Raw genomic sequence first — 23,961 nt, 5'->3', positions numbered from 1 at the left:
AAGACAGACCCCTGTGCTTGTTAGCCAGCACCAAGATCAGACCGAGGTGTATGACTCTCACATAAGGATAAAGGCAAATGCTTGGCAATAATCAATAGCAGGAACAGGCTTGTCTAATTGCTTTGACCTTTGCTTGGTAAGCCTTCTGCTCACCAGGCTGGGCTTCCATGGGAGAGATCCACCAGCCCAGTTTATCCCTTACAAATTTCCTGCTGTTCCCTTTCCTGCCTGGGAGCAAGACCCGGGAAAAATGAACTAATTCTCTAGACTTTCCCCAGGCAACCACAGATGTGGAAGGACCTGTGGGAACAGAACCGAGCTGAGGTATCGGGCTATCCCTGCTACGCCAAATGCATCAAGGAGCTACTTCTCTCCAGCAGCCACCTGGAACAGGCACCAGTTTGCAGGACCAGCTCCGAGTCAGCCTAGAAGCCCTACAAAGCAGCCTTGGGAATGCTACAGGGCCTCTGTCCCATGAAAGATTTGTTTCTAATTAAAAGAGCGCATCTGCGGCCTTGGGTGTTACTCGGGGGATACTACGTGCCTACTGAGAAGCGAATGCTGAGGGTGGGTGTGTTGCTTATCTGAAATACAGATGGAGACAAGGCGTTTTGTCGGGGGGAAGGTGTTCTGGCCCAGCGTGACCTCCTGCTCCGGTGGGAGCCAGGGATGCGGGGCGCTGGCACCCTGGGCCCCCCAACACCGGGAAAGCCTCACGGGGAGATCCCGCTGCTCTCCCTTTCCCCATTGGCACCACAGGAGATGCCAAGGGGCACGGGCTCCATGGAAGCTATAGTTAAAGTCAACCCCCCTGAAAATCCCCGTCTTGGGTCCCACGGCCGAGCTCGCAGCACAGCACCCGGGCACTGGCCCCAGGCCAAGCGAGCACCTGAACTGGGAGACCACCCGGGAACACCGGGGAAAGGGCTGGAAAACTGCTGCTGCTCAAACCGTTTGTCCTCCCTTCCTAAATGAACCCCTAAATGAACTTTAGGGGGTCCACGACACGCGACAAGGATGTACCAGGGGAAGGGAGGAAGCTGCCCGCCCTGGCCCTCACGCCCCTTCAGGGGTGCAGCCGCGACACACGCAGCCCCCGGCTCCCCCGACACCCCGGGGGCACCCCTGGAGCGTGTCACTGGGGAGAGGGCCCCTGGAGCCCGGGCAGGGCCGGGGCACCGGCTGCTGCCCCGCGGGCCCGGCTGGGCGGCACCACGGAGGGAGACGGGGCCCCGAGCGGCGCTCGGCCACCTCACACCGTCCCCTCACAGGCGGAGGGAGCCGACACCCCGCGCCCGGGCAGGGCAAACACCCCCAGCCCCGCACGGGTGACGGCTCGGCCCGGCTCAGCTCGGCTCCCGGCCCGAAGGCTGAGCTCCTGCCACCACCTAGCGGTGCCCCACGGGGAGAGCCGAGCGCAGCCGAGCACAACGCGAGTCCAGCCCGAGCCCGTCCGAGCCGAGCCCGAGCTCCGTCCGAGCCGAGCCGAGCCCGAGCCCCGTCCGAGCCGAGCCGAGCCCGAGCCCCGTCCGAGCCGAGCCGAGCCCGAGCCCCGTCCGAGCCGAGCCGAGCCCGAGCCCCGTCCGAATACATCGTCTCACCCGCTCCCGGCCTCCGGGCCCCCGCTCCCGGCCTCCGGGCCCCCGCTCCCGGCCTCCGGGCCGCGCTGCAGCCCCCCCTCAGGGCGCAGCCCCCCTCCCCAGCGGACAGTTTCCAGTTTGCCTCAGCGCTACAAGTGGTTTCCTTGCAGGAGTTCCAGACCTCTCCCCGTCCCGGGCCAGCGCTCCGGGTCTCCTGGTCTCTTTCAGGTCACCCGCACCAGCTCACGAAGGATTTCCGTGGAAAAGTTCATTTTCCAGCCGTTTGCTCCCTCCCGAGCCTTCACGAGCACAACCGGGTTCTCAGCAGGGTTAACCCCAAGGCTGGGGGCACGTCCAGCCGCCCCTAACCCACCGACCACCATCCCCTGAAGCCCTCTGGGACCACCCTGAAGCCCAGTTTTGCCCCACAGCGGCGAAGGCCCCGCTGGAGACACCCCCGCAGCCCCCCGACTCTCCCCACTGGCAGGGACTCACCAAGGCCAGAGGAATCCAGTAGCTCCAGTGCAGCCTGTTCGCTTCCAAGCGGTGCCTGGTACCACGCTGAGCCACAGCACCCAAAACACCCACTTACTGCTTGGAACACCTCCCCAGGGTGCCCCGTTACCCTCTGGTCAGGGGCAGCTGCCCCCTCAGCCTCCCACCCCGGCTGAGGGGCAATCAGGGTGATGGGCACCACCTGTGAGTAACAGCCAGGAGCCACCCCACACCTCCCCCCAGCTGTGCTCACAGACCACCTGGCTCCAGCTAAATGCCAGAGCAAAACCTGGCCACCTCGGTGGCATGTGTGAGCCTGCTGGTCCTCGTTACTCTGCAAAACAGTGCGTCCACCCACCTGGGACCCCCCTGCAACAAAGCAGCACCAGCCTGGCCCCAGCTGCCCAGCAAACGCTGCTTCTGCGAGGGAAGAAGAGGGTAAGAGTCCAGAAACAGAATTAAAACTCCAGGGTCAAAATCCTGCCTGGGGTGTTGAGCCACGGCGAGCGCTGCTGGGAGATGCATGCAGCCATGGTCCCATCTATGGGCTACAAAATCACATTTCTTACCCAGTTGTGCCTGCTAGCAGACGACAATATTGTTCCTACAGGGCCCTGGGGTGAAACAGGTACAAGACATAATGGATTTACCCACATTTTTCAGTCACCTGCTTTACCTGAGCTCAAAAACTACTCCATGGTGTGATTTACACCAAGACCATAGAGAGGATATTGGCGTCCTCCTTGCTGTAAAGCCCTCTCCTCCAAGAAGATAAGAGATCATCACCAGAAGGGATCTTTTCAAAGGATAAATGATAATGTGTTGTGAAATATTTTATTTACAAACATTAACAAGGTCTATGTAAAAGCTGGTCTATGGATTGCCCAACTTTTTTTTTTTCTTGTAGCTACAGATTAAATCTTATGCTTTATTTCCTCAAGGTGCAAGAATCATGTTGCAAGGAGCTAACAACAGAAAAAGCAGAAGGAAAAAAATCTGTGCTTGGGTCTCAACTGTTTCTTTAACATCCTGTAAAGAAACACCTTCAAAAGGTAAGTAGAGAGTACCGGTTCTGCTAGGAAGCCTTGCAGGCTATGACACAGCCTTCTCATCCCTGCAGCAGCATAGTCAGTCGGATGCATTTTCTTGCCAAGAATAAGTTACTTCTATCAGTAAAGGTCATAGCAGAGCTGTAAAAGCCCTTTACCAAATGAAACTGAGATCTGCAAACACAAAACAAGCTGCCCAAGTCACCCAGCAAGGAATCTTGATCTCCCAAGAGCCGGTGCAGAGCACCGAGGGACAGGGACGCCGCTCAGCATCGGTGCTGAAGGAAGATCCAACTCCAGCAAGCTCGCACCTTGCTTCTCAGCCTTGCTATTTATTTAGCCAAGTTGTTTTCAACGTGGGGTTAACAGACTACATCTGAAAAGTTGCCAAAGGCCAACAGAAAGGATACCCAGTTAATGGAGATACCACAAAGGAACCTTTGTGTGTGCAAGTCCTCAGGGATCCTCCAGGACAGCTGTGGGGCTCAGAATCAGGAGTGTGGAAGTCAGTGAGTTAGCTGGTTAACAGCAGATAAACAAGTGGCAAGAGTTTAATAGAAACATGGGTTTCTACCTTCAGCTACAGATTTGTTTTCTCACTCTAGCAGGCAATTCATCACTACCAAAGTTCTGATTAGTGCTGGAGGGAAGCGAAAAGGAGAATCTACAATCCAAATTTCAGCAGCTGCCAGCATACTCATTCATATGAACTTTTGAGAACAACATTTCTTTGAAATGCTGTTTCAAAAAAGCTAAAGCAATTTGCTTGCAGAAAGAAGGCGCTGCTGTGAGAAGACAGATGCTGTTCCTAATTTTCAGCAATACTTTCACGTAATACCAAAATATTTGGCACAAAGCACCTGATTAAAGAAATGCCATCGCTGACAGCAGATGGTACTTCTCATCCCAATCTGCAGCAGCCTGCTAATGTTAGATGTAATCTGATTGCAAACACAGCACGTGCATTTTTTCCAGATGAGCAAGCTTTACATAATTTTTCATTGCCCTTATTTCAGTTTGTTAACAAACATCATCGTTATGAGCAAACAGCCTGATTACAGTGTTATCAAATGAATCCCTCCTGCTCGCTCCACCCTTCCAACCTTCCAGCACCTGGAAGTATCAGCAAAACAGCCAGCCTTTGCCCCCTGCATCCTACCACCTGCTTAAAACACCTAGTTTTAAGCTGTTCATACTATCAAGGGGCATGAGGGAGCCCTGAAAGAACCTGACTTAAGGCAATGGCACTAAATTCCAGCAAGACTTTCCTCATCCAAGAGGCTTGGGAAACATTCCAGGTAGCAGGTTGCTCACCTTTACTTTAGAACGGGATTAATTCAATCCTTGATTTGCCAAGTACTTTTTTCCCCAGTGGGAACTCAGAGCAGATCCTCCTGTGAGTTTACCCTGGTGTAACTACGCAGTAAGAGCTATGAAAACAGGAGTTTCTTCAAGGAAGCGGCGCTTCTATAGAACTCATTGAACAGAACTGTGCACTTGACAAATAGTGGCTGCTTGCGTTATGAAAGAGAGTTTGTTTAACAAAACAAGTGAATACGTGTCCAGCTGCCTTTCTCTTCCACTTTGCTGGCTGAGGGACAGAATTCAGCGGAGGCCAAAGACTGCTTCGCTAACTGAAGTGGTGACAGACTTGTTCCAAGCTGAGACCATGCTCACACAGGGCAGCGGTGCTCATTCAGGGCAGACATTTCAGAACTAGCCATGTTTCCTAGAGCCATGCCCAGGGGATGTGTAAAAAAAACAAACAAAAAAATCTACAAAAATAATTTTTTCTATTAAGTTTCTCTGCCTGGTAAAAATTATTTTTAAAAAGTTACAGATTTGCTTTTAAACAATGCTCTCATTTGCCACCAGATTTGAATAGGCACCATTTGGATGCTTTGAACTGTTTTTTTCAGAGAAGACAGACAAGCTGGCCTCCTTGCACTTGCAAATACACAGCTTTTCAAAAGCTTCCAAGAGCAAAATGAAGTATGCTGTTCCTGCTCCCTCAAGCACCAAAACCACACAGGTGCAACTGGTTCCAGCTGCACAGTAACTGGATCTAGAAGTTAGCAAGTTACATCATCTTCATTTCAACAGCCATCCATACGTGTCCTCCTAGCCATCTCCTGCCACCTGAAACACTCAGCATCGGGTCTCAGTTCAGCTGAGGAAGTTACACAGCACTTGTAGTGAGGAAGCAGTGGAAGTAGTGATCATCCTCAAGGAACAGCAACAGGACAGAGGGGTCTAGGTCAAAAATTCTGCATTTCTCATGACGGGCACCAGCTACACTCACTACACTGCAATATACAAAGAAAAAAGTGGTCACTGCACCACAGGTACGCAAAGGGTTTGAAATTCCAATCTATTGTGGACTTACACCACTAATTTCCTCCGATGGTCCCTATAACACAGGTGATTTATGACATCTCCACAGCAACTGGGCAGTACAAATAAAGACAACAGAATAAACTTCGTTCGTTTTATTCCGCAAAGCAATATGCACATCTTACAAACACAAAATTAATCTAGGAGAGAAATGTCATTTCCAAATCAGCTATTAATCATCATGCAACAAGACAAGTGAAATGTAAGAACAAAATAAAAAAGCCATCTTCACCCTACAATCACCTGCAGAGGGTCGAAAACCAAGGCTCAGATTTTCTATGTAATGCCAAAGAAAAACGCAACAGAAAATGGCAGCTTTCTAAGAACAAGAAAACACGTACAAATAGAATCAAAACTGATTCAAGTCATAGTTAAAAAGAAAAAGAAAACAAAAAAGGAAAGATCAATATGATCTGAACTTTAATATTAAGTTTTTACTCTTCTGTTTGGCTGCATTTAACTTTTGTACATTGCGCCTAGGAACAATCCAGTACTCCTCAGTATTACAGCACTGCAACCCGATGGACCCCCTTACCTCTCTGCTGCAATACAGGGGTGCAAAGGGATAAACTAAGGCCAAAAAATGCAACTCTTAACATTTTCCCTTTTGCCTTTGTGGGTCGTAGTCTTCTTATTTCTGGGTACTTCAATACAGCGGGTGGTAAGTTGCAAAGCAGGCTCCTTTTATTATCAAATAGCAAAACCAGATAAAAATATTTCTTTACCCGCCCAACAGACCAAATCCCAGTTCGGACTGATATTTAATTTGCTTAAACCAGAAGGGACTCGGCTTTACTTTTTTTAAAGAAGTTGTGTTATGTTGGGTGTTTTCTAGCTATTTCCAGACCATGCAACACCACCCCAACCCATTTCCTATTCCTGCCTTTGGTCCCCAGATCAAGCCACCCTCACAGGCAACCCTAAAGTCAGTATTAACGCAGAGGGCTGGGTATGCATGAATTAGGAACAGCTCAGACAGTTTTCATGAGAAGCCATCTACCTGTTTTGACTTTACTGATTCTTCTCAGTGGAGCAGTATTAGCCCATAGCAGCATCAGGAGAAAACTGGAAGCTTCGTTTTATCCCTAGAATTCAAACTAGGCCATCTCTAAAGCTTTGCCTTAACATCCCTGGAGAAAAACGCATGTTAGTTAACACCATTTAAATAACTGAAATTCTATAAAGGAAACATGTTCCAAAGAAAAATGTGACTATTTTGCTTGAAACACTCTGAAGACTTATGAACTTACTGAAGTCTAATGCATTACAAACCGGTAGGGTACCATTCAATAGTGTCTATAGGTAATAAAGTAGGAATCTTATGCCAGCATAATTGAGACAAAATTGGGAGATTTTGACTTGTATTTCTTCTTTTGTGTAGGGTAAAGCAAAAGGAAGAGCAGGAAAAAAACCATTGTGTGGATGTATGCAGACCTACAGTTATACTACCTGGCAAGAAAGCTGAAAGACAAGATGAAAGGTCAATTAAGGCAACCAGTGAGATTTTTAAAAGCAGTGGTGGCAACGTCTGCAGGAAAACCCTGACTCCTGAAAATGAAGGAGGCTAACTCAGTAAGAAGCCAGAAAGAAACAGCAAAAGCCAGAATGGGAAAGGGAGAAACGCACAGAACAAACGCTCCGATTTAAGAATGGACAACAAGAACAGTATGTGTTTTACTGGGTAGTTTCTTTGACCTTAATCACAACAGCCCTAGTTTTATCCTTGTCATTTTCCCCTGAGTAGACCGCATTAAATGGAAATGGGACAAAGCTAATAAAAGTGTCATTTTCAGCTGCCCTTCAGAGATGGATGCAGAGTCCCAAAGTGAAGCTCTATAACAGACTATGGGATTTCTTTTCCTTTCATTATTTGCACTTGCCCAAGGCTGTGCGGAGCCCCAATAGACTGTTAATACAATACATCTTTTTATTAAGTTTCACTTTCTAGAAAAAAAAAAAAAGTTTACAGAAAGCTGCTCTGCAGCAGAGACGCACAATCCTGGTTTGAGGGCTGTGGATGGGAGGCCAAGTGGAAAGCTTTCCAGATAGTCTCTATGCTGACTGGTTCTCTGGCATTCAGCAAGCCAAATGAAAATTAAAAAAAAAAAAACAAAACAAAACAAACCACACCAGGAAAAAAACCCCAACAAACCAAACAGTCCTCTTCAGCAAGAAATATTTTTAAATGGGACTTCACTTTTTAATTTTTTTTACTATGAATAAAAGCACAAGTTTGTCCTAAATACAGCACTATTAAAATGTGAATATGTATTTCTTTAAAAAAAAAAATCTAAAATGTTGATATCTTTTCTGGCAAGCAAGGAGCAAATGGAAGAAAGTATTAGGCCACACAAATACACATTTAATTCATGTAGTAGATTGGTGGCTTTGGAAATGCAGTATTATATCAAAGGTGCATACTGTTTCAAACACACTGTACATATCATTGGGCAAAAAACAAAGATCTGTTGGTTTGTTTGAGACACTTGCAAAGGCATCTTAACCTGCCCAGATGCAGCTAGACAAAAATATCTTGCTCTGACTATATGTAGCCATATCACTAAACATATCTACACAAACATTCGGCTATGTCCACAGGTAAAGACTGAAAATTTCTGGCCGCACTACAATGCGGAACAAGTGCGTCATCTGACCTATTCTGAATATACCTTTATAAATATGTACAAATCAATTACAGGCACTTGAAATGTCTTTGGTTGGAATAAACCAACATTGCAAGATAATGTATTCACAGAGTGTTAAGACCCATTCTGGGTTCAGCAGGCAATGATTACGGTTCTCAGTCATTCTCGGTAAAAGGAGACAATGGATTATGCTTCTGACAAAGCAACCTAAACAAAAGAAAAAGAAAACATTTAATTAGAAGTCAAATTCTTAATCCCGTAACAGTGATATTACTTATCTCCATGCAGCTGGCATATCTGTCCTTGCCTTTTCAAAGAACCTGGAAGAGTCTAACTTGGAAAGGAAATCAAAGTAAGTCTGAAGGTCTTTTTTGTACTTAGCATAATCAATTTAAAAAAGCCAAAAACAACCCGCCCCAAAACCAGCTTATACTACAAAATATCATTAAGATCAAAAGCTGCCATTAGCTTTCTCCTTCACAATTAAATATATTGATATTTAATCCTTCAAAAAGTGCAGGTCTCCAATGCAGTATGAATAGTGACCGTTTCAATACCTTGTCATTGGGTTTAATTTAATTCTGATTAACCACCATTAGAATTACGTATCATGTTTTATTCAAACAGTTTTCAGTTTGTTCTGATAAAAGACAAATAAAACCACTCAATGCCATCTATTCAATCCTTCATACAAAACGGTGTAAGCAACATCAGAATTATAGCAGAGGAGTTGCACTACAGCATGTACTGAACTGCAATAATCCATTTCTGAAGGAGATAAATAAACTCTGAGGACCTACAAAGCACATATATATATTTTGTAGCATTCGTCTGTACTCTCCACAATTAAACACCCATGTCTGTCTAAGAAGGAATTAAATCTATATCTCCAGAGATAACAAAAACCAGTCTGTACTATGTAAGAAAGGAGGTTTACTGTGTTTTCTTATCAGAGTCAATATTTTGTTATCACACACTTACCTTTTCAGAGCAGAATTCTGTATTGCTTTGCCTCAGTTTGCTTGGTCTGCCTTTAATAACTGCATAGCAGAACATTGTAATCACCATCACAAAAAGGAAGTAACTGGTATGCATGAGGTGCAGGTTTATTAGAGAGCGATCGTCCTGCACAGAGAATTAAAACCATTTACTGACAATGCACCAATAGCTGGCACTTTATATTAAAGCAATAATTATCATATCAACATGGAAATTACTTCATGAATCAACTTTCTCCCCTTTACGCAGCTGGTGTAGTGAAGAAAGTGACTCCTAATTGTGGCACAAAGAGTCAAAATGTTCCTTGTGTTAAAAATCTGTACTAGAAATCTCTTCCTATATATGGGCAGTGTCTTTTGTCAAACGATTTCAAAATATAAATTGTAGTTCTGAAAAGCTGCGAGGCACACGGGACACGTGCCCGTGTGACCACATGAAGCCCATCACACTCACCAGGGGTAAAGCACACCCAACTCAGCCCTTGCACTACATAGTCAACCAGCACCAAACATGACTATTTTATGAACAGAACCATATTCAATCAAAACAGAGCTAAGCATTTATTCAACATAACATATAAAACCACCACGGCACTTACATCTGGAACTATAACAGTTAGTTTGGGATTTAAAGCATGATACACTTTTCCGATTGCTCCTTTGTAACACCAGAAGGGGTTATAATCCTGTGCATATTTTGTATTAGAGTCCCTTGCTGTGGTGAAGATCTTGTACCAAAGTGTAGCATTGCTGTATGTTTCAGGAACACAATGTGGTGGCTGACTGCAGAAAAACAGAAACAATTAGCACCCCAATTACCATTCTCCATGTTCAGTACAGCTAACTTCAGTCTTCTCAATGGCAGCGTAAAACACGGTTTTAGTTTGGACCTTCCAAAACCACAACAAAACCCAAAGCTTAACCAAAAGTGTCTAAACCCCCCCTGCGATTCCTATACTAAGATCAGAATTTAACTGCACATTGTTCCAGTAAGTCGACATCCCACAGCTTCATTAGAAAACCAGCGGTTTTCCTAAATCATGTGAATCCACCTGGTGGCTCTCCAAGTTGTATTGAATAGTGTCAGGGAGTCTAGAGAAAACAAAGGGAAACTGTTTTGATGCGAGGTCTGGACCTGCTGGGGTATGGTAGCAAAGCAGCACTCGGCTTACGCTGATCTCGGCAGGGAAGAGGGCAAGAATCTTAGTGTCAAGCCTTAACTCTCACACAAGGTAGTGAAACTAAATTATAGGGTATCTTGCTCAAATATTCCTGGATTCTTTTGTTCCCAGTGAAGTTTAAATCACAGGCAGCACAGGGGCTATAGTTCAAAATACCCACTGAAAAAAATCTAGTGTTGCTAAACAACAGCAAAAGTCCCAAGACAAGTTTTTTACTGTGGGGAAAGGAAGGTGGGTACATCATTTCCACAGCCAACGGTGATGTTCATCAGGAAGTAACAACCTCAGAGACCCGGGTGAGGAATTAATCAGTAACCAGTCTATAAAGGAGCGTTTGAAATGCACTTACACTGTGACAGGGAATACATTGCTGGCTGCTGTCACCGTCATGCAGGTTGTGAACACAACCTGTTCGCAGTGGCCGTGAAGAACACAGTCATCTGAATTCCAGGCAGCCGGCAGGGTGAACGTAATATTTATTTCCTCATGGGATTCTCTGCCTTTGAGAAAGAGAGAAGGAAAGCTTGTTTTCGTTCACAAAAGTATCTGAGCAACGATTGCTAGGCTAAGGCCAACACGCAAATGACTAAGGCAGCAACCACCACCATGACCTTTGAAGTCATCCAGGATCTTCACTATCAAAGAGAGCAAAAAGAAAGTTAAAAAACAAAACAAATCAAACTACAAAAACCCCAGCTGCTGGTCTTTCTACTCTGTCCTGCCCCCAGAAGAAATGGGGTCATTGCACTCCTTTCAGAAATGAAAAACTCACTACTTGTACGTGAATTCATGCATGTTCAGAGAACTTTATTAGAAAGTAAAATCACAGATCTTTGGCCTTTCTCCTCCCAAAGACTTTGTTCCCCATTTGCTTTTTCTGGTGCTTACTTTTCAAATAGGAGATATTCTTGTAGACAAAAAGGTGCCAGCAGACATTGAACTGCAGATCAAGTAATGTACATTAACTCCATGTGGACATATTCACACTGGAAATAAATCCAGGCTACTGGAAATGGAACTTGCATTTGATAGCTCTTAAAGCAGTAACAAAACAACAACAACATAAAATACAGTAATACAGATTTAGAGCTGTGTTAAATGTCTCTTCACAGGTCTCTGAGGTTCAAGGCACCTTCAGGCATTAGAATAAAATGCAACCCTGGCTAAAAGCTAAAATTCAATGAGGTTCTATTATCAGTTTCTACAATCTCCTATCAAAACTTACTGGAAGGGCAGCCACACAGCAGATCAGTCTCTTCACACCACAGAAACTGTAACCATCTTTTTTGTTGCTGTTTTCGATATTAAAGCTTATTCACTTATGCATTTTATATAAGCTATTTTTTTTAGACAACGTGCTACTTGATCTCTAATGTATATACATTAATGCCTTTAAAACGCGAGTTGAGGAATTGAAGATGTATCAAGATGGAAGTGAAGATAGTCACCGCAGAAGCTTTTGCTGCTTGGAATTTTGTTGGCTTAAAAATGACCTTCCAGTCATTAGGTTAATCATTTAAAACTGCAAAGCCTAATTGTGGCAAACCTGCAGGTTCTTTTCCATTCTGCATGCAGGGAAAAGCTTTTTCTGCCAACGAGTGAAGGGCTCTATATAGGAGTACACTCACAACAAATCTGGAAACACATCTATGTTCTAAACAAAAGATATATCCCACCAATAATAAGCTGGAGAATTTTTATTTGATTATAGAATTACCATTCTAATTTATAAAGGTCAAGCTTTGCATACCTGACAGTCCAATTTGGTGTCCAAAGATTGTGGAACTTAGATGTGTGACGTTGCGAGAATATCCGCCAAACGGTCTGAGCGGGTCCAGCGTCAACGTGACCGTAACAGAGATGTTTATCGGACCAGAGTCCTCAAGAGTCTGTGGAGACTGCGTAGAAGATCTCGCCTGCCCGCTCGTCACGGTACTTTCCGGAGTTGTGGTATCATTGATGAGATGCTTTAAGGTTTCGTTCTCAGATATACAGAAGTCCAAATCATTAAACCTCAGGAGGAAAGTATTCCAGTCCTTAAAACAAACACGAAGATTTCAACCGGATTAGCAAGTTCCCCGTTGGCTGCCCCGTCTCCCGGCAGGGCGGCACAGCCCTTGATGTGTACCATCCTGCCCCCAGTTCCGAGCCATTTAACATTTAAGACATCGCTCACAAAGCAAGCCCAAATACCACCATGGCTATCTCGACAATGGGGCAAGCTGTTTAAAGAAGTTAGATGCGTTCAATCCCAGCCCCCGCCTGACTGCTGCCCAGCGCAGCAGCAGAACATCCTCCTTTAAACTGCAAAAAAACCTAGTAACTTGCTCTGTTTTCACCACGCTCGCGGGATGAGCAGTTTCTAGCAAGGTCTCCCTCATTACAGGACAGTACTACTAGAGAAGAAGTTTCACAAACAAGCTAGCTGACACAACAGATCAAGAAAAAGAAACGCCTCTAGGCATAGCAGGGAAGATCAATGTCAGATGATTTAGCCTCATCCTCGAAATAAAACAAGGCTATTCAAACATTCAGCCCAATAGCCTCTTTCCTTGTGAAATTAGAGGCAAGTATAAATGAAGACAACTCCCATAAGACACCACACACTCCCACGAGAGGGTTATCAGGGGGCGGGGGGAACAAACAACTCATGAGCTTTGGGCATGTTTTTCAAATTAGTATTCCCACTGTTCAGCTCAGGAACTTTTTGTACCTACCTCTGTCATTTCCGGTGACTTGATCTCCTTGATTTTGAAGAAATAACCCAGTGTCAGAAAAGCTATTGCCATAGCGCTTACACTGATCATAAAGACCACAAGCGGTGGTCGACTGCTGATGTAAACCTTCAGGTTCTCCAACAGGTTTATGTTGAACATTATTCTGATTGTTCGCCTGAAAACAAAGAACATTACAACAGAGTGACTGGGCTGTGTGTATTACAGGGTGGGGGCTGGTAGATCACCTAAGACAAACACTTGACAAAGAAAAATGGAATCCTATAGTAAAAGGAGATTCAGTTTTATGACTTTGTACTTTCCTTTGCCATCAGACTCAGTATGCCTTCGAAAGCACAAATCAAAACATGCTCGACATCACCTTCTCAGCGCCTGAAATTGCCACCTGGGAACAGATTTTAAGAAACGAGGACAACTTCTAGCACAGCCAAGTATCACTGATAAGCAATAAAAACAGTTCTTTTCATTCCCCACACACCTAGGCAGGATATATGCTGCTACACTTTAATTCCAGTAATATTTAGTGCAGACGGAGCTGTAAGGCAGCCCATGGATCAAACTTTGCACATCTTTGCACAAACTTTAAAAACTGTGGCTGAAGCCTTAAAGTTCCCCTTTACCCCTTTCCTAGCCCCAAATGCCTCTACCTTCAAAATGGGACCTGAGAAGCTGTCTACGTCAATTAGGCTTCTGCATCAAGAATCCTGTGGTCAGAAACACCTCACAACTGCATTAGGGTGGAGGCTGGAAGCCTCCTTCCTTTATTTGCTTCTTGCAGGATCTAGAGAACTTTTGCTAGACTCTGTAAACAAAGAGAGGGCCTTACCCATGCTGAAGAAATGTACTCTATCTGTAATTTTTGTCCAAAATATAATCTCTTGTCCGATTCCCCTTTTGAATCTTCTTTTCTTGTGCAGAGCAGAAAGACCCAAACTAAGTTGACTGTATCAGCTTCCCCATCTCTACTCACAACGAAAAGTCAACAGCCCAGTGTTAAAGGGCAGCTCTGCAGCACCTGCTTCAGCAGCTCTGCAAAGAAGAGCTTCGAGCAAACCTCTGAGCAAACGTCTTATCTTTGTCTTACCTCAAATCCTGGCTGAAAAGGCTTTTAACCCCAACTGAACGAGAAAGGCAGTAACTGTTCCCAACAACGTGTTGCTTATCCCCAAAATTCATAGGAAAAGGCAAATGTTCAGAACTAGCATCTAAAGAATTCAGCACTGCAATGGTTAACGCGTGAGCATGCATACAGATCTGATAACATTTAATTAAGGCAGGGACTCTGCTCCCTGCAGGTCTGGGTGATTCTCTTTGACTCTTATTAGAAGCCTGCGTCATTTACAAGCCAGATGTAGACAGCAGCGAGTGTAAAGTCTGAGGATGAGAGGGGGACAGGTCTCCAGAGAGAGGGCAAGGGAGAGAGTGATCTTTGATTTGATCTTTTGCTGTAAAAGAAAGCAGGAGAAAGGGAGAGAACAAGCTTTCAGACAGTCTTTTTCAGATCCCACAACGTACAACGATCACAGCTTCCTTGTGTATACTCGAGACTTTACTGGCAGAAATGCTTCTATTATACTTAATGGAAGGAATATTGACAAAACCTGCAAAAGTGCCCCAGAGAGGGGAAAATTCAACTCACGGAGAAGAGACCCGAGGTCTGCGGCAACAGCACAGCACCAAGTTGTGCATGTTGACTATCCCCGTCTCCTCCACACACACCTACTTGCTCTCCTCAGTGAAATGTGCTGAAACAGTGCTCACTACAGAGCACAAGATCACATCCCGGGTTTACTATTTTGGACCATCAACCCGTTTTTATCCACTCTGCAAAAAACAGGAAAGCCTGCAACTTTTTTGATCTGCAAGAACAACTGGGTGCTGCAAACATCTCTTTACAGAAATACTGAATGTGTCCGAGAGCGAAAAGAGCAGTGCAGAGAAAGGGTGGAGAGAAGAAGAGAGGAAAATAAAAAAAAAAAAGAAGAGAGGGAAAAAAAAAGTCATGATAAATGTGCACCTTACCAGAACTTGTACCTGCGTCCAAGACCAGCTGTGCTACGGCCAAACAGGCCAGCGAAGCTGTCAGAAGAAGGCAGGAGTGAGAGAGAAAGGGAGAGCTGGTGTTGGAAAGGATCATGCTGGGTACGAGCCGCGCTTCTGTACGTTCTGCCTCCTATCTTGCCACTGGCAGCAAATTTCTTAAATGAGCCCTAGTTAAAAATCCCAAACGCTCCATCTAGAAACATTGGAGACACATGTTGAGATGGAAAAAGATCAAAAGATAAACCAAAAGCAGAGTTGTATTCAGTGTTCCCTTCTGAATTTCCTTTTGAAAATAACACCGCAGACGCAGGGCTTTATTACAGCATTTAATCAAAGCTGAATGTCACCCACAGCATCCACAGCACTGTGATTCCTTTTTAAAGGGGCTTCCAACAGCTCCATTAGCATGCTTGTTTACCACAGGGTCTAAAATCAGCCATAAAACTGGATGTGCTGAAAAGCAGACATATAAAAATATTTGGGCTAATATTTTTATGTAAGAGATCACCAGCTTTTAAGCGCCGGTCGCTTAATATGCTCCCATAACTCAGCAGCTTTGAAAGCAATTAGAAAATGCTTTAAGCTGCCGTTTCCGAAGCCTAATATACATTTTGAGCATTTGTGAGAGAAAAGGGAACAACTGTGGATTTCAGTATGAGAGCTGACATGAAAACAGCAATTGGACACAGCGCAAGCCAGAACGAAGACTGTTTCCACACCGCTGCCTAAAGAACTACTGATTTTGTAACGAAATGAAGTGCTTAAATAACACTAATTATCAAAGAACTCGTGAAACGGATCAGGGCACGTAACCATATTCCCGCTAGATTTTAGGGGCTCAGTAACTGTCCACACCTTTAAGACGCCTCCTTTCTGTTGGGACCGGTCAGAAACACAACACAAATCCCTTCTTCAGCCAGCTCCGCTTGTAACTAACAGCCTCCTCAGCATAAGTGAACAACTGAAAGAAAAGAATTTAAACTTTTCTTTCTTTTTCGCCAAGTCAAAAAAAGAAACCAAATGCTATTCCCTCCTGGCAGGTCAGGCAAGCGAGATCAGATTTCACTTTTTAGCTAAATAAATAATTTAGAAAGCGGCTCTAATAACTGCTGCCTGCCTCCCTCTGCTCCGGCTAAGCCTTTTAATACTTGTGCAATAAAAATCTCCACAGTCAGCCTAGCAAGTAGCTCAAGCGCAACGGGAAGAATGAAAACTGCCAGCCTGGAACATTGGCCACCAGCTCCAAAGTAATTGCTCGGTATTGAGGTGTACACATCAAACCCAAATGCCACGCTCAGGCAGAGGTACAGCTGACAGTACTCATCGGGAAACACTCCACAAGCACTGGAGACATAGCGTGCTCTTAAATCAGGCCCTACAAACCCTGGAAATTCTGTTATATAGTTCAAAAGATAAAAATGGTGAAGGATGGAAATACACAATAGTTAATAATAGTCCCAGGCAGACGCGGAATTAGGTAGCTGTCTAAAAAAGCAAGGAAATAGTCACTTAATCTACAGTTTTGGGAGTCTTCCTCCAGTACAGTTCAAGAGCATACACAGCAACCTCCAAGAAGTAATATTTTAAATGCCTCCTTATTTGTATATGAAAGAATATAGAAGAGGTACCTTCAGAAATAGACCTATGAGTTTTTCAAGAATAAATTATAAATAAAGAAAATCTTGAAGTCTGTTGTAAAGACCAGTAAGTCAATTAAATGAATCACAGAAGAAGTATTAAATTCCCATTTTGGGGCTGAATCAAAGGAATTGAACTCCTAACAATTAAAAAACCAAACCAAACAACAACAACAAAAAAAGCATGGCGTTTTGAAGCAGGTATTCAAAGTAAAATTCAGCTGCCAAAAGGAAAAAAAAAAAAAAAAACCAAAACATGAATTTTACAAATACCAGAGTAAGCTTCTGACAACTTTTACATATCTTGCCATAATGTCAGCTACCATCTTTCCACTAGAAAGCTTAAAATCATGTGATTTTCCTTACAAGTGTTTCCCCTTCTTGCTGTGCATGTAAGATAGTCAGTTTAGAGGAGAAAAATATTGGGAGGGGTTTAAATAATGAAAAACCACCACTGAACTATCTTAAGGAGGACAACTGAGTGGAGGAGAAGGGCAGCAGGCCAGCACTAACCCATCCCAATTGCACTCCATGAAGACCTCGCATGTTTTCTAAGCCTGAACCTCTTACTGCACATAACAGCGCTTTTAATCTTCACTGTTCAGTTTATTTATAAATCAATTATGTTTTCAAAGATGCCCCACTACTAGTATACAATGGGGGTTAGGAAATGGGTCACATCAGGGTTAACTACTTTAATGAAAATAATGTTGTGTGCCAGAAAACCACTCATAAACACAAACCAACTGAGCTGTGATCCTCCTAGCAAACCATCCATAAATAACACGCGAACAAAGAAACTGTGTGGATCCCAAACGAAAGTGCCTGTCATTTAAGAACAGTAAACAGTAGCAGGTACCAAAAATAACTTCAGTTTGGTTTTCTTCTCTTCAAACCGAACTTGATGTCTAACCCCTAAATCACTAAAACAGTAAAGCAAAATATATTGGAGTTGTGTTAGCTGTGAAGCTGGGGTCAGCATCGGGACCAGCGCTGCTTAACGTCTTTGTTGGCAACATCAACAGTGGGATTGCGCACACCCTCAGCAAGTTTGCCGACGAGACCAGGCTGGTGTGGTCAGCACGCTGGAGGGAAGGGATGCCACCCAGAGGGACTGGGACAGGCTGGAGAGGTGGGTCCCTGTGAACCTCACGAAGTTCAGCAAGGCCAAGGGCAAGGTCTTGCACCTGGGTTGGGGCAGCCCCAAGCACAACTACAGGCTGGGTGGAGAATGGACCGAGAGCAGCCCGCAGGAGGAAGACTTGGGGGTGTTGGTTGATGAGAAGCTCAACATGGCCCAGCAATGTGCACCTGCAGCCCAGCAAGCCAGCTGTGCCCTGGGCTGCGTCACCAGCAGCGTGACCAGCAGGGCAAGGGAGGGGATTGTCCCCCTCTGCTCTGCTCTGGTGAGACCCTCCCTGCTGCCCTGCGTTCAGCTCTGGGGCCCCCAACACAAAAAGGGCATGGACCTCTTGGAGTGGGTCCAGAGGAGGCCACAAAGATGCTCGGAGGGCTGGAGCACCTCTCCTGGGAAGACAGGCTGAGACAGGTCAGCCCGGAGAAGGCTCCAGGGAGACCTTAGAGCAGCCTCCCAGTACCTAAAGGGGCCAACAAGAAAGCTGGGGAGGGGCTTCTTATGAGGGGCTTTAGCGACAGGACAAGGAGCGATGGCTTTAAACTGACAGAGGGCAGATTTAAATTTGATATTAGAAAGAAATTCTTTACTGTGACGGTGGTGAGGCACTGGCACAGGTTGCTCAGAGCAGCTGTGGATACCCCATCCCTGGAATTGTTCAAGGCCAGGCTGGACCTGTTCTAAATGGTCTGTCAAAGCTTTATAAATACTAATTAATAAGAGCGCCTGGATCTCTAACCTAACATCACTAGCCTACCTAACAGTACTAGCAAAAGTAACCTCAGCTGAACTTACAACTGAAAATAAAACCCCTGCTGGCTCTCAAAGCAGCAGCAATTATTATCCCCTCCTTTTTTTAAGGGAAAGGAAACAGAATACAAATTAAAATTAAACAGAAGCTTCTAAACTTACCAGAAGTCTGCCTTTTTATGCTCTGAAACAAACTACTAATTTCTACTACATAAACTATCTAGAACTTTTACAGTCAGTTTCTTCCAGGAATTGGGGAAGGCTAATCTAGATTTTTTACATAGTATTTTTATCATAAGACATGCAGTTGGGAGGAAAAAGAGCGGTTTCCCACTAATCTGATAGGAAGACTTACTTTACCATACCAATATCTGTGGGGAAAAAAAAAAAAGAGGTGCCAGTATCTGCAGCTGTTTCAGTTAATCTTTCTAGGAAGTGTATCAAGACCCTGTGGGATGAAATTGTACAGCCTAAAACCTAAAACAGCAGCAGAAGGGCAGGCAGGGCTAACTCCCGGAGGAATGAAGGGAGGGCAATCCTCCAGAGTAGAGCACTTTTTCTGTCCAGCTGATCCTCTTCCCCCTTCTCCTGTCCTTCAGTGTTAAAAAAATAAAGTAAACAGACTCATAGTAAATGCCATCAGTCTCCTTCACAAAGTAGAGGAAGAAAAGCAATCAGGACATGCAGAGGAAGAAAGCTGATGAAAACATCACCCGAGATCTTTCAGTCCACTGCAACCAAATATAAGCAGAAGCTCAGCAACCCGCTGTGCACAAACACCCCGATTCCCCCAAGACTGCTCCAGGAGAAGGCACCCAAGTGAGAGAGAACAGTGAATCGGCTCAAACCAGTCAGTGGCTCATCACAGTCTTCTCAGCTATTTTATCCTATAAATACGTTTACTGATTAAATAGAAACCACATTCTCCTAGTGCCTGGAAGCAAAAAGCATGACAGGAAAAAATGGCCTGGCTCTTTGCACATACAAAGAGCACAGTCAGAAGACGCTGGGCAGCACAGGAGGAGAGCGACATCACCACCTGTTGAAAAGGAGATTCTTCGTGTTAATTCTGATAACAGAGTCAGTCCGGAGGCAGATTATTAACAAAAGCCTGAGAGCCCACAGACTTGGAACAACAGAATGAGGCAAAACACTTCATAATTGCAAGAAATGTTTCTTTTCACCTCTCAAAACACTTTTCAAAGCGTAATTAAGCATTTCAACATCCCCAAGAGCTACATAAACAGCAAACATTTCAGTTCTACCCATAAAACAAAGCTAAGGAAGGGAAGTAATTTGTTCAGAGTTACAGAAAATTTTAAGGATCAAATTGATACTGAATTTCAAACACCAAAGTTCCTGACTATGATTCTCATATAAAAAAGAAAACTTACAATAAAAAGGAAACGAGTTTAAAAATAAAAGGTAAAATACGTGGATCAAACATTATTCAATCTGTGTATGCAACATCTCCAGATACTTAACTGCCCCTTCCAACAAACACATGTTGTAGTTCAAAATGCCTGTGCTGGATTTAACACAAACACCAGCACAGTGTGTCAGCTGATGCTCCTGGGACAGCAAAGTTGATTTTAATTTACCACTTAAAAAGAAAAATGTATGCAGAACCAGACAAATGCAAACAAGTTCCAAATACCTTTTTCAAATGCTGAGTTAAAAAAAAAAAAAAAAAAAAAAAAGAGAGAGAACCACCAGAAAAGGGTAGAAAAGTTCTAAGCCAGGAAATACAAATGATGGGAGGAAAGCTTTTTTTCCCTGGTTCAATGAACCCCAAATTCTGACTTTTGTTGAAAGTGAAAAACATGATTTAAAAATATAACCAGCTGTAAAATAAAAGTAAACTTAACCGCTGGTTGAAAATAGACATTTTGCTGCCAAACTTTAAAAAGGCAACACCGTTTGCCAAGGGAGCCCTGCCATGGGAAAGAGCACACTTTCATATACAAGAGTTCTGGCTTGGGCATTTTTAGAACCTTCCAACTTTTGCAAGTCAAAGTCATGACTTACAACATGACTTATCATAATCTAAATCATACAGACTAAAATAAAACATATGATATTAGACTCAAGGACTTTGAGGTTGTATTAAAAAATGCTGTTCTGGTTACTGCTGCTTAGCACGAGAACCTGGGAGAGGAAGGCAAAAGCAGAACGATTCTGTTTTATAGGATCTGTTGAAAGTTCCATGAGAAATCAAATCCTGCATATATCGTGCTGAAAATCGCCAAACAAATGCAGTTCACGGAAGGGCTTTGCTCAGTAAGTATGAAAAGTGAAACAGTTTAATAACCAGAAACTGGTTTAGTGACCAGTTTAAGGGGGTTAATCGTTGACTTCATTAACGCTACCCATGCAGGAGTGCAGTACAGAATTCAGCAGCGTAAGTACAGAAAAATGCCAGAAAAAGGCTCTTCAGACTGTTTATAATGAGAACTGTAAGGAGACAGAGACACAGACAGATACACAGCTTGAATTACAAGCAGAAAATGACTGACAAGTTGAGGAAATGGCAGCTTTAGTGGAAATGGCAAAATAAGAGTTCTGGAAATAGAAAGAAGGTAACGCTGGCTGTGTAAGAGAAGTAGGAAAAGAGCCAGCGGCCACTATTGAAGAAGAAAATACAAACAGCAGCAAAAATGACCGAAATAAGAGATTTAGGCAACAGCTGAAATATCAAGGATATGGCAGTAATACTGCACGTGTCTGTGTACTTCACCCTTACTGGTCAAAAAATGCCAGGACTTTAATTTGTTTAGCCCAAACTGACACAGGTAAGTACAATCCCCGTTTTACAGACAGGTAATTAAAAAAATCCAACATGCCAGGCCACACACAAGTTTTCTTCCAAAACAAACGCCAGGAGTTCTGAGTACCAGCTTAATTCACAGGTTGGAATGGTCTTCTTAAAAAAATGAAGCTCCCAACACCAGCATGCTTTCGGCAAGGGGAGACCTGGGAAAAGCAACAAAATTCTGCCCCCGAGGAGTTTTGTTAATACTTGGTTTAGGGCTTATTTGATTACAACAGTTCCATTCCTACAAAAAAAAATGTTATGCTATTTAATTAAATTAAAAAAAAAAAAAAAAAGGGGTGATCCCAGCTAACAGACCTGCAGGAAGAGTGTCCGTGAGGGTTTCAGGAGGGAGTCGCACCCCTGTGGTACGTCGCCCAGCCAGGGATGATGGACGTACCAGCCTCCCGTCTCTTGCCGGATGCATCCAGCTCACACAAAGGCCGCCGAGGTCTGTTTGTTCATGCCCTCGGATGCTCTGCCCCCCTGACAGAGCACAGTGTTTATTTTGCATTATTAGGCGGCATTTCAAGTTCTTGCCTTTCACATCGGAAAGAAGAATCACATTCCACCGGCCTTGAACCACTCCTCGAATCACGGGAGGTAACAAAGCTACTAAGGTCTTAATCCGCTCTGATGGGACTAACTCTGGGGTCAGAGAGCGTTCCGGCTTGCAGGCACAATTCAATATTAATTATCTCTGCTCAGCCTGCCTACAAAAGTTATCCCCTGCCCTGCGGACACCTGCCGACCAGGAACTGGATTGTAGCCATTCCCGGAGACCAGAGGGAGGGAAGGGAGATGGAAGTGGCAGTAGACCAACCTAGAACCATTTTGTACATCCAACCTCGAAGCAAAAGGCTCAGAATGTATTTCCTGTAACTCAACCATTTATAAAAACACGTTAATGAAATATCATGAAAGATGGACCCTGCCACGACAGGCTTTCATCCTGCGACATACTTCCAGTTGCAAAACTTCTCAGAAGTTTGATAAGGATATGGAGAGTAATCGTTAATTAGTCGTTACCTAGACTCAAGGTTTGTTTTAACAGGGCAAATTTACCTATATAATTACACCGACAGAGCTAATCATGCCAATAAATTTCCCCAGAGACAACCACCTCTTCGAAAGCAAACAAAGAGAAAGGGGGGGGGGGGGTGGGGGGAGCTGTGCTGTAATCTGCTTTTTCCCTTGTCAGGCTGAAATGTTTCCCAGTGTCCGGATCTGCAATTACGATACACGGTTCGGATTGCACGGTAGGTATCTAGCAGCCATGTTCTAGGCATGATGCACCAGAAATTTTATCCTTAAAAATATGGTGACACCTTTAGAGTGAAATCCAGAAAGTAGAGGCGAATAAAACGTGGGTAATGGAGCAAGCAGTAAAACACCACCCGAGGGATCGCTATTCTGGAGCTGTTTTGAAAGGGATATATTTTTAGTACTACCAGAATTACTTGTTCTTACTGCTTTTCCCCGATACGACGCCACCACCCCAAGCCCACCCCCTTATTAAACCAAAACGTAAAGTCGGGAAGAGAAGTAAAACTGAGGTTAAAACGGATCGGTGCGGCCCAGGCTCCCCCTGACCGCCCGGCCCGGCAGGTGCGGCCCCCAGCCACCCGCACAGCGCCCCGCCGTGCCCCCCCCCCCGCCGACACGGAGCGGCCCAGCGCCGGGCCCCGCGCCGAGGCCCGCAGGCCGGCAGGACCCCCCCGGGCCCAGCAGCACGTAGGCGACCCCCGAGCCGCCGCGCCCGGGCCCACCGCGGGGGGATGGACCGGCCCCCCCTCAGCCCGCGCCGCCCCGTCCCCTCCTTACCGGCGCCCCGAGGGGAAGAGGCCCCCGGGCCGGGCGGGTCCAGGCCCGGCGGCAGCGGCGGGCTCAGAGGCGGCGGGGCTGCCGTGCGGGCGGGCTCTGCACCATCCTCCTGCCCTGGCGGGGGCTACGGGGAGGGAGCCGGACCGGGGCGGGGGAGGGGGGGAGGCCACTGCCGGCGCCGCCGCCCGGACACCCGCCTCCTCCCGCCGCTTCCGGGGACGCAGCCGTGACCCCTGACCCCGGCCGGCCGCGCGGACGGTGGCGCGGGGGGGACAAGCTGCAGCGGCGCCGGCAGCGCGCGGGAGGAGCCCGGCGGCGGGCGGGGCCCCGCGGCTCCCCGGCACCCCCGGCCCGGGGCGGCACCGCCGACCGCGCTCCGCCCGCTGCCGCACCGGGCTCAGCGCTCGGCCCCGCCGGCTCCCCGCTGCCCTGCCCGGGGCGGGGAGGGGGGTACGGCCCCGGCCGAGCCCCCGCTCCGCGCCCCCCGCCCGCACTCCCCCGCCGCTCCCGGTGGTTAGAGGCGCCCAGCACCTGCCGGGGCTCAGGATGGAACCCTGCCCCCGCGGGGTCACGGCGCAGCCCGGCGGAACGGCTGGGCTGGAGCGGTGGTGGCGAGGAGCCAGCCCCGCACCGGGACCGCACCGCACCGAGCCCAGCCACGCCGGTGCACGGGGAGGGGGGGA

General features: G+C 45.8%; 1 protein-coding gene across 1 annotated transcript; it reads right to left on the bottom strand.

The window, feature by feature from the left end:
• Positions 1-5,598: 5,598 nt before the first annotated feature.
• On the bottom strand, positions 5,599-23,522 carry TMEM248 (transmembrane protein 248). Its single transcript, XM_080374119.1, has 7 exons — positions 23,279-23,522; positions 13,060-13,234; positions 12,093-12,378; positions 10,692-10,842; positions 9,761-9,944; positions 9,145-9,288; positions 5,599-8,370 (listed from the first exon to the last, which is right to left on the bottom strand). Exons 2-7 carry the CDS (start codon positions 13,216-13,218, stop codon positions 8,350-8,352), a joined length of 945 nt encoding a protein of 314 aa, XP_080230245.1. The 5' UTR covers positions 13,219-13,234; positions 23,279-23,522; the 3' UTR covers positions 5,599-8,349.
• Positions 23,523-23,961: the final 439 nt, after the last annotated feature.

This window comes from Falco punctatus, assembly GCF_963210335.1.
Source record: "Falco punctatus genome assembly, chromosome: 1".
In the NCBI taxonomy this organism is placed as follows: Eukaryota; Metazoa; Chordata; class Aves; order Falconiformes; family Falconidae; genus Falco; species Falco punctatus.
Note: the sequence above shows the minus strand (reverse complement) of the source record. Positions and strands in the feature narration are given on the sequence as shown.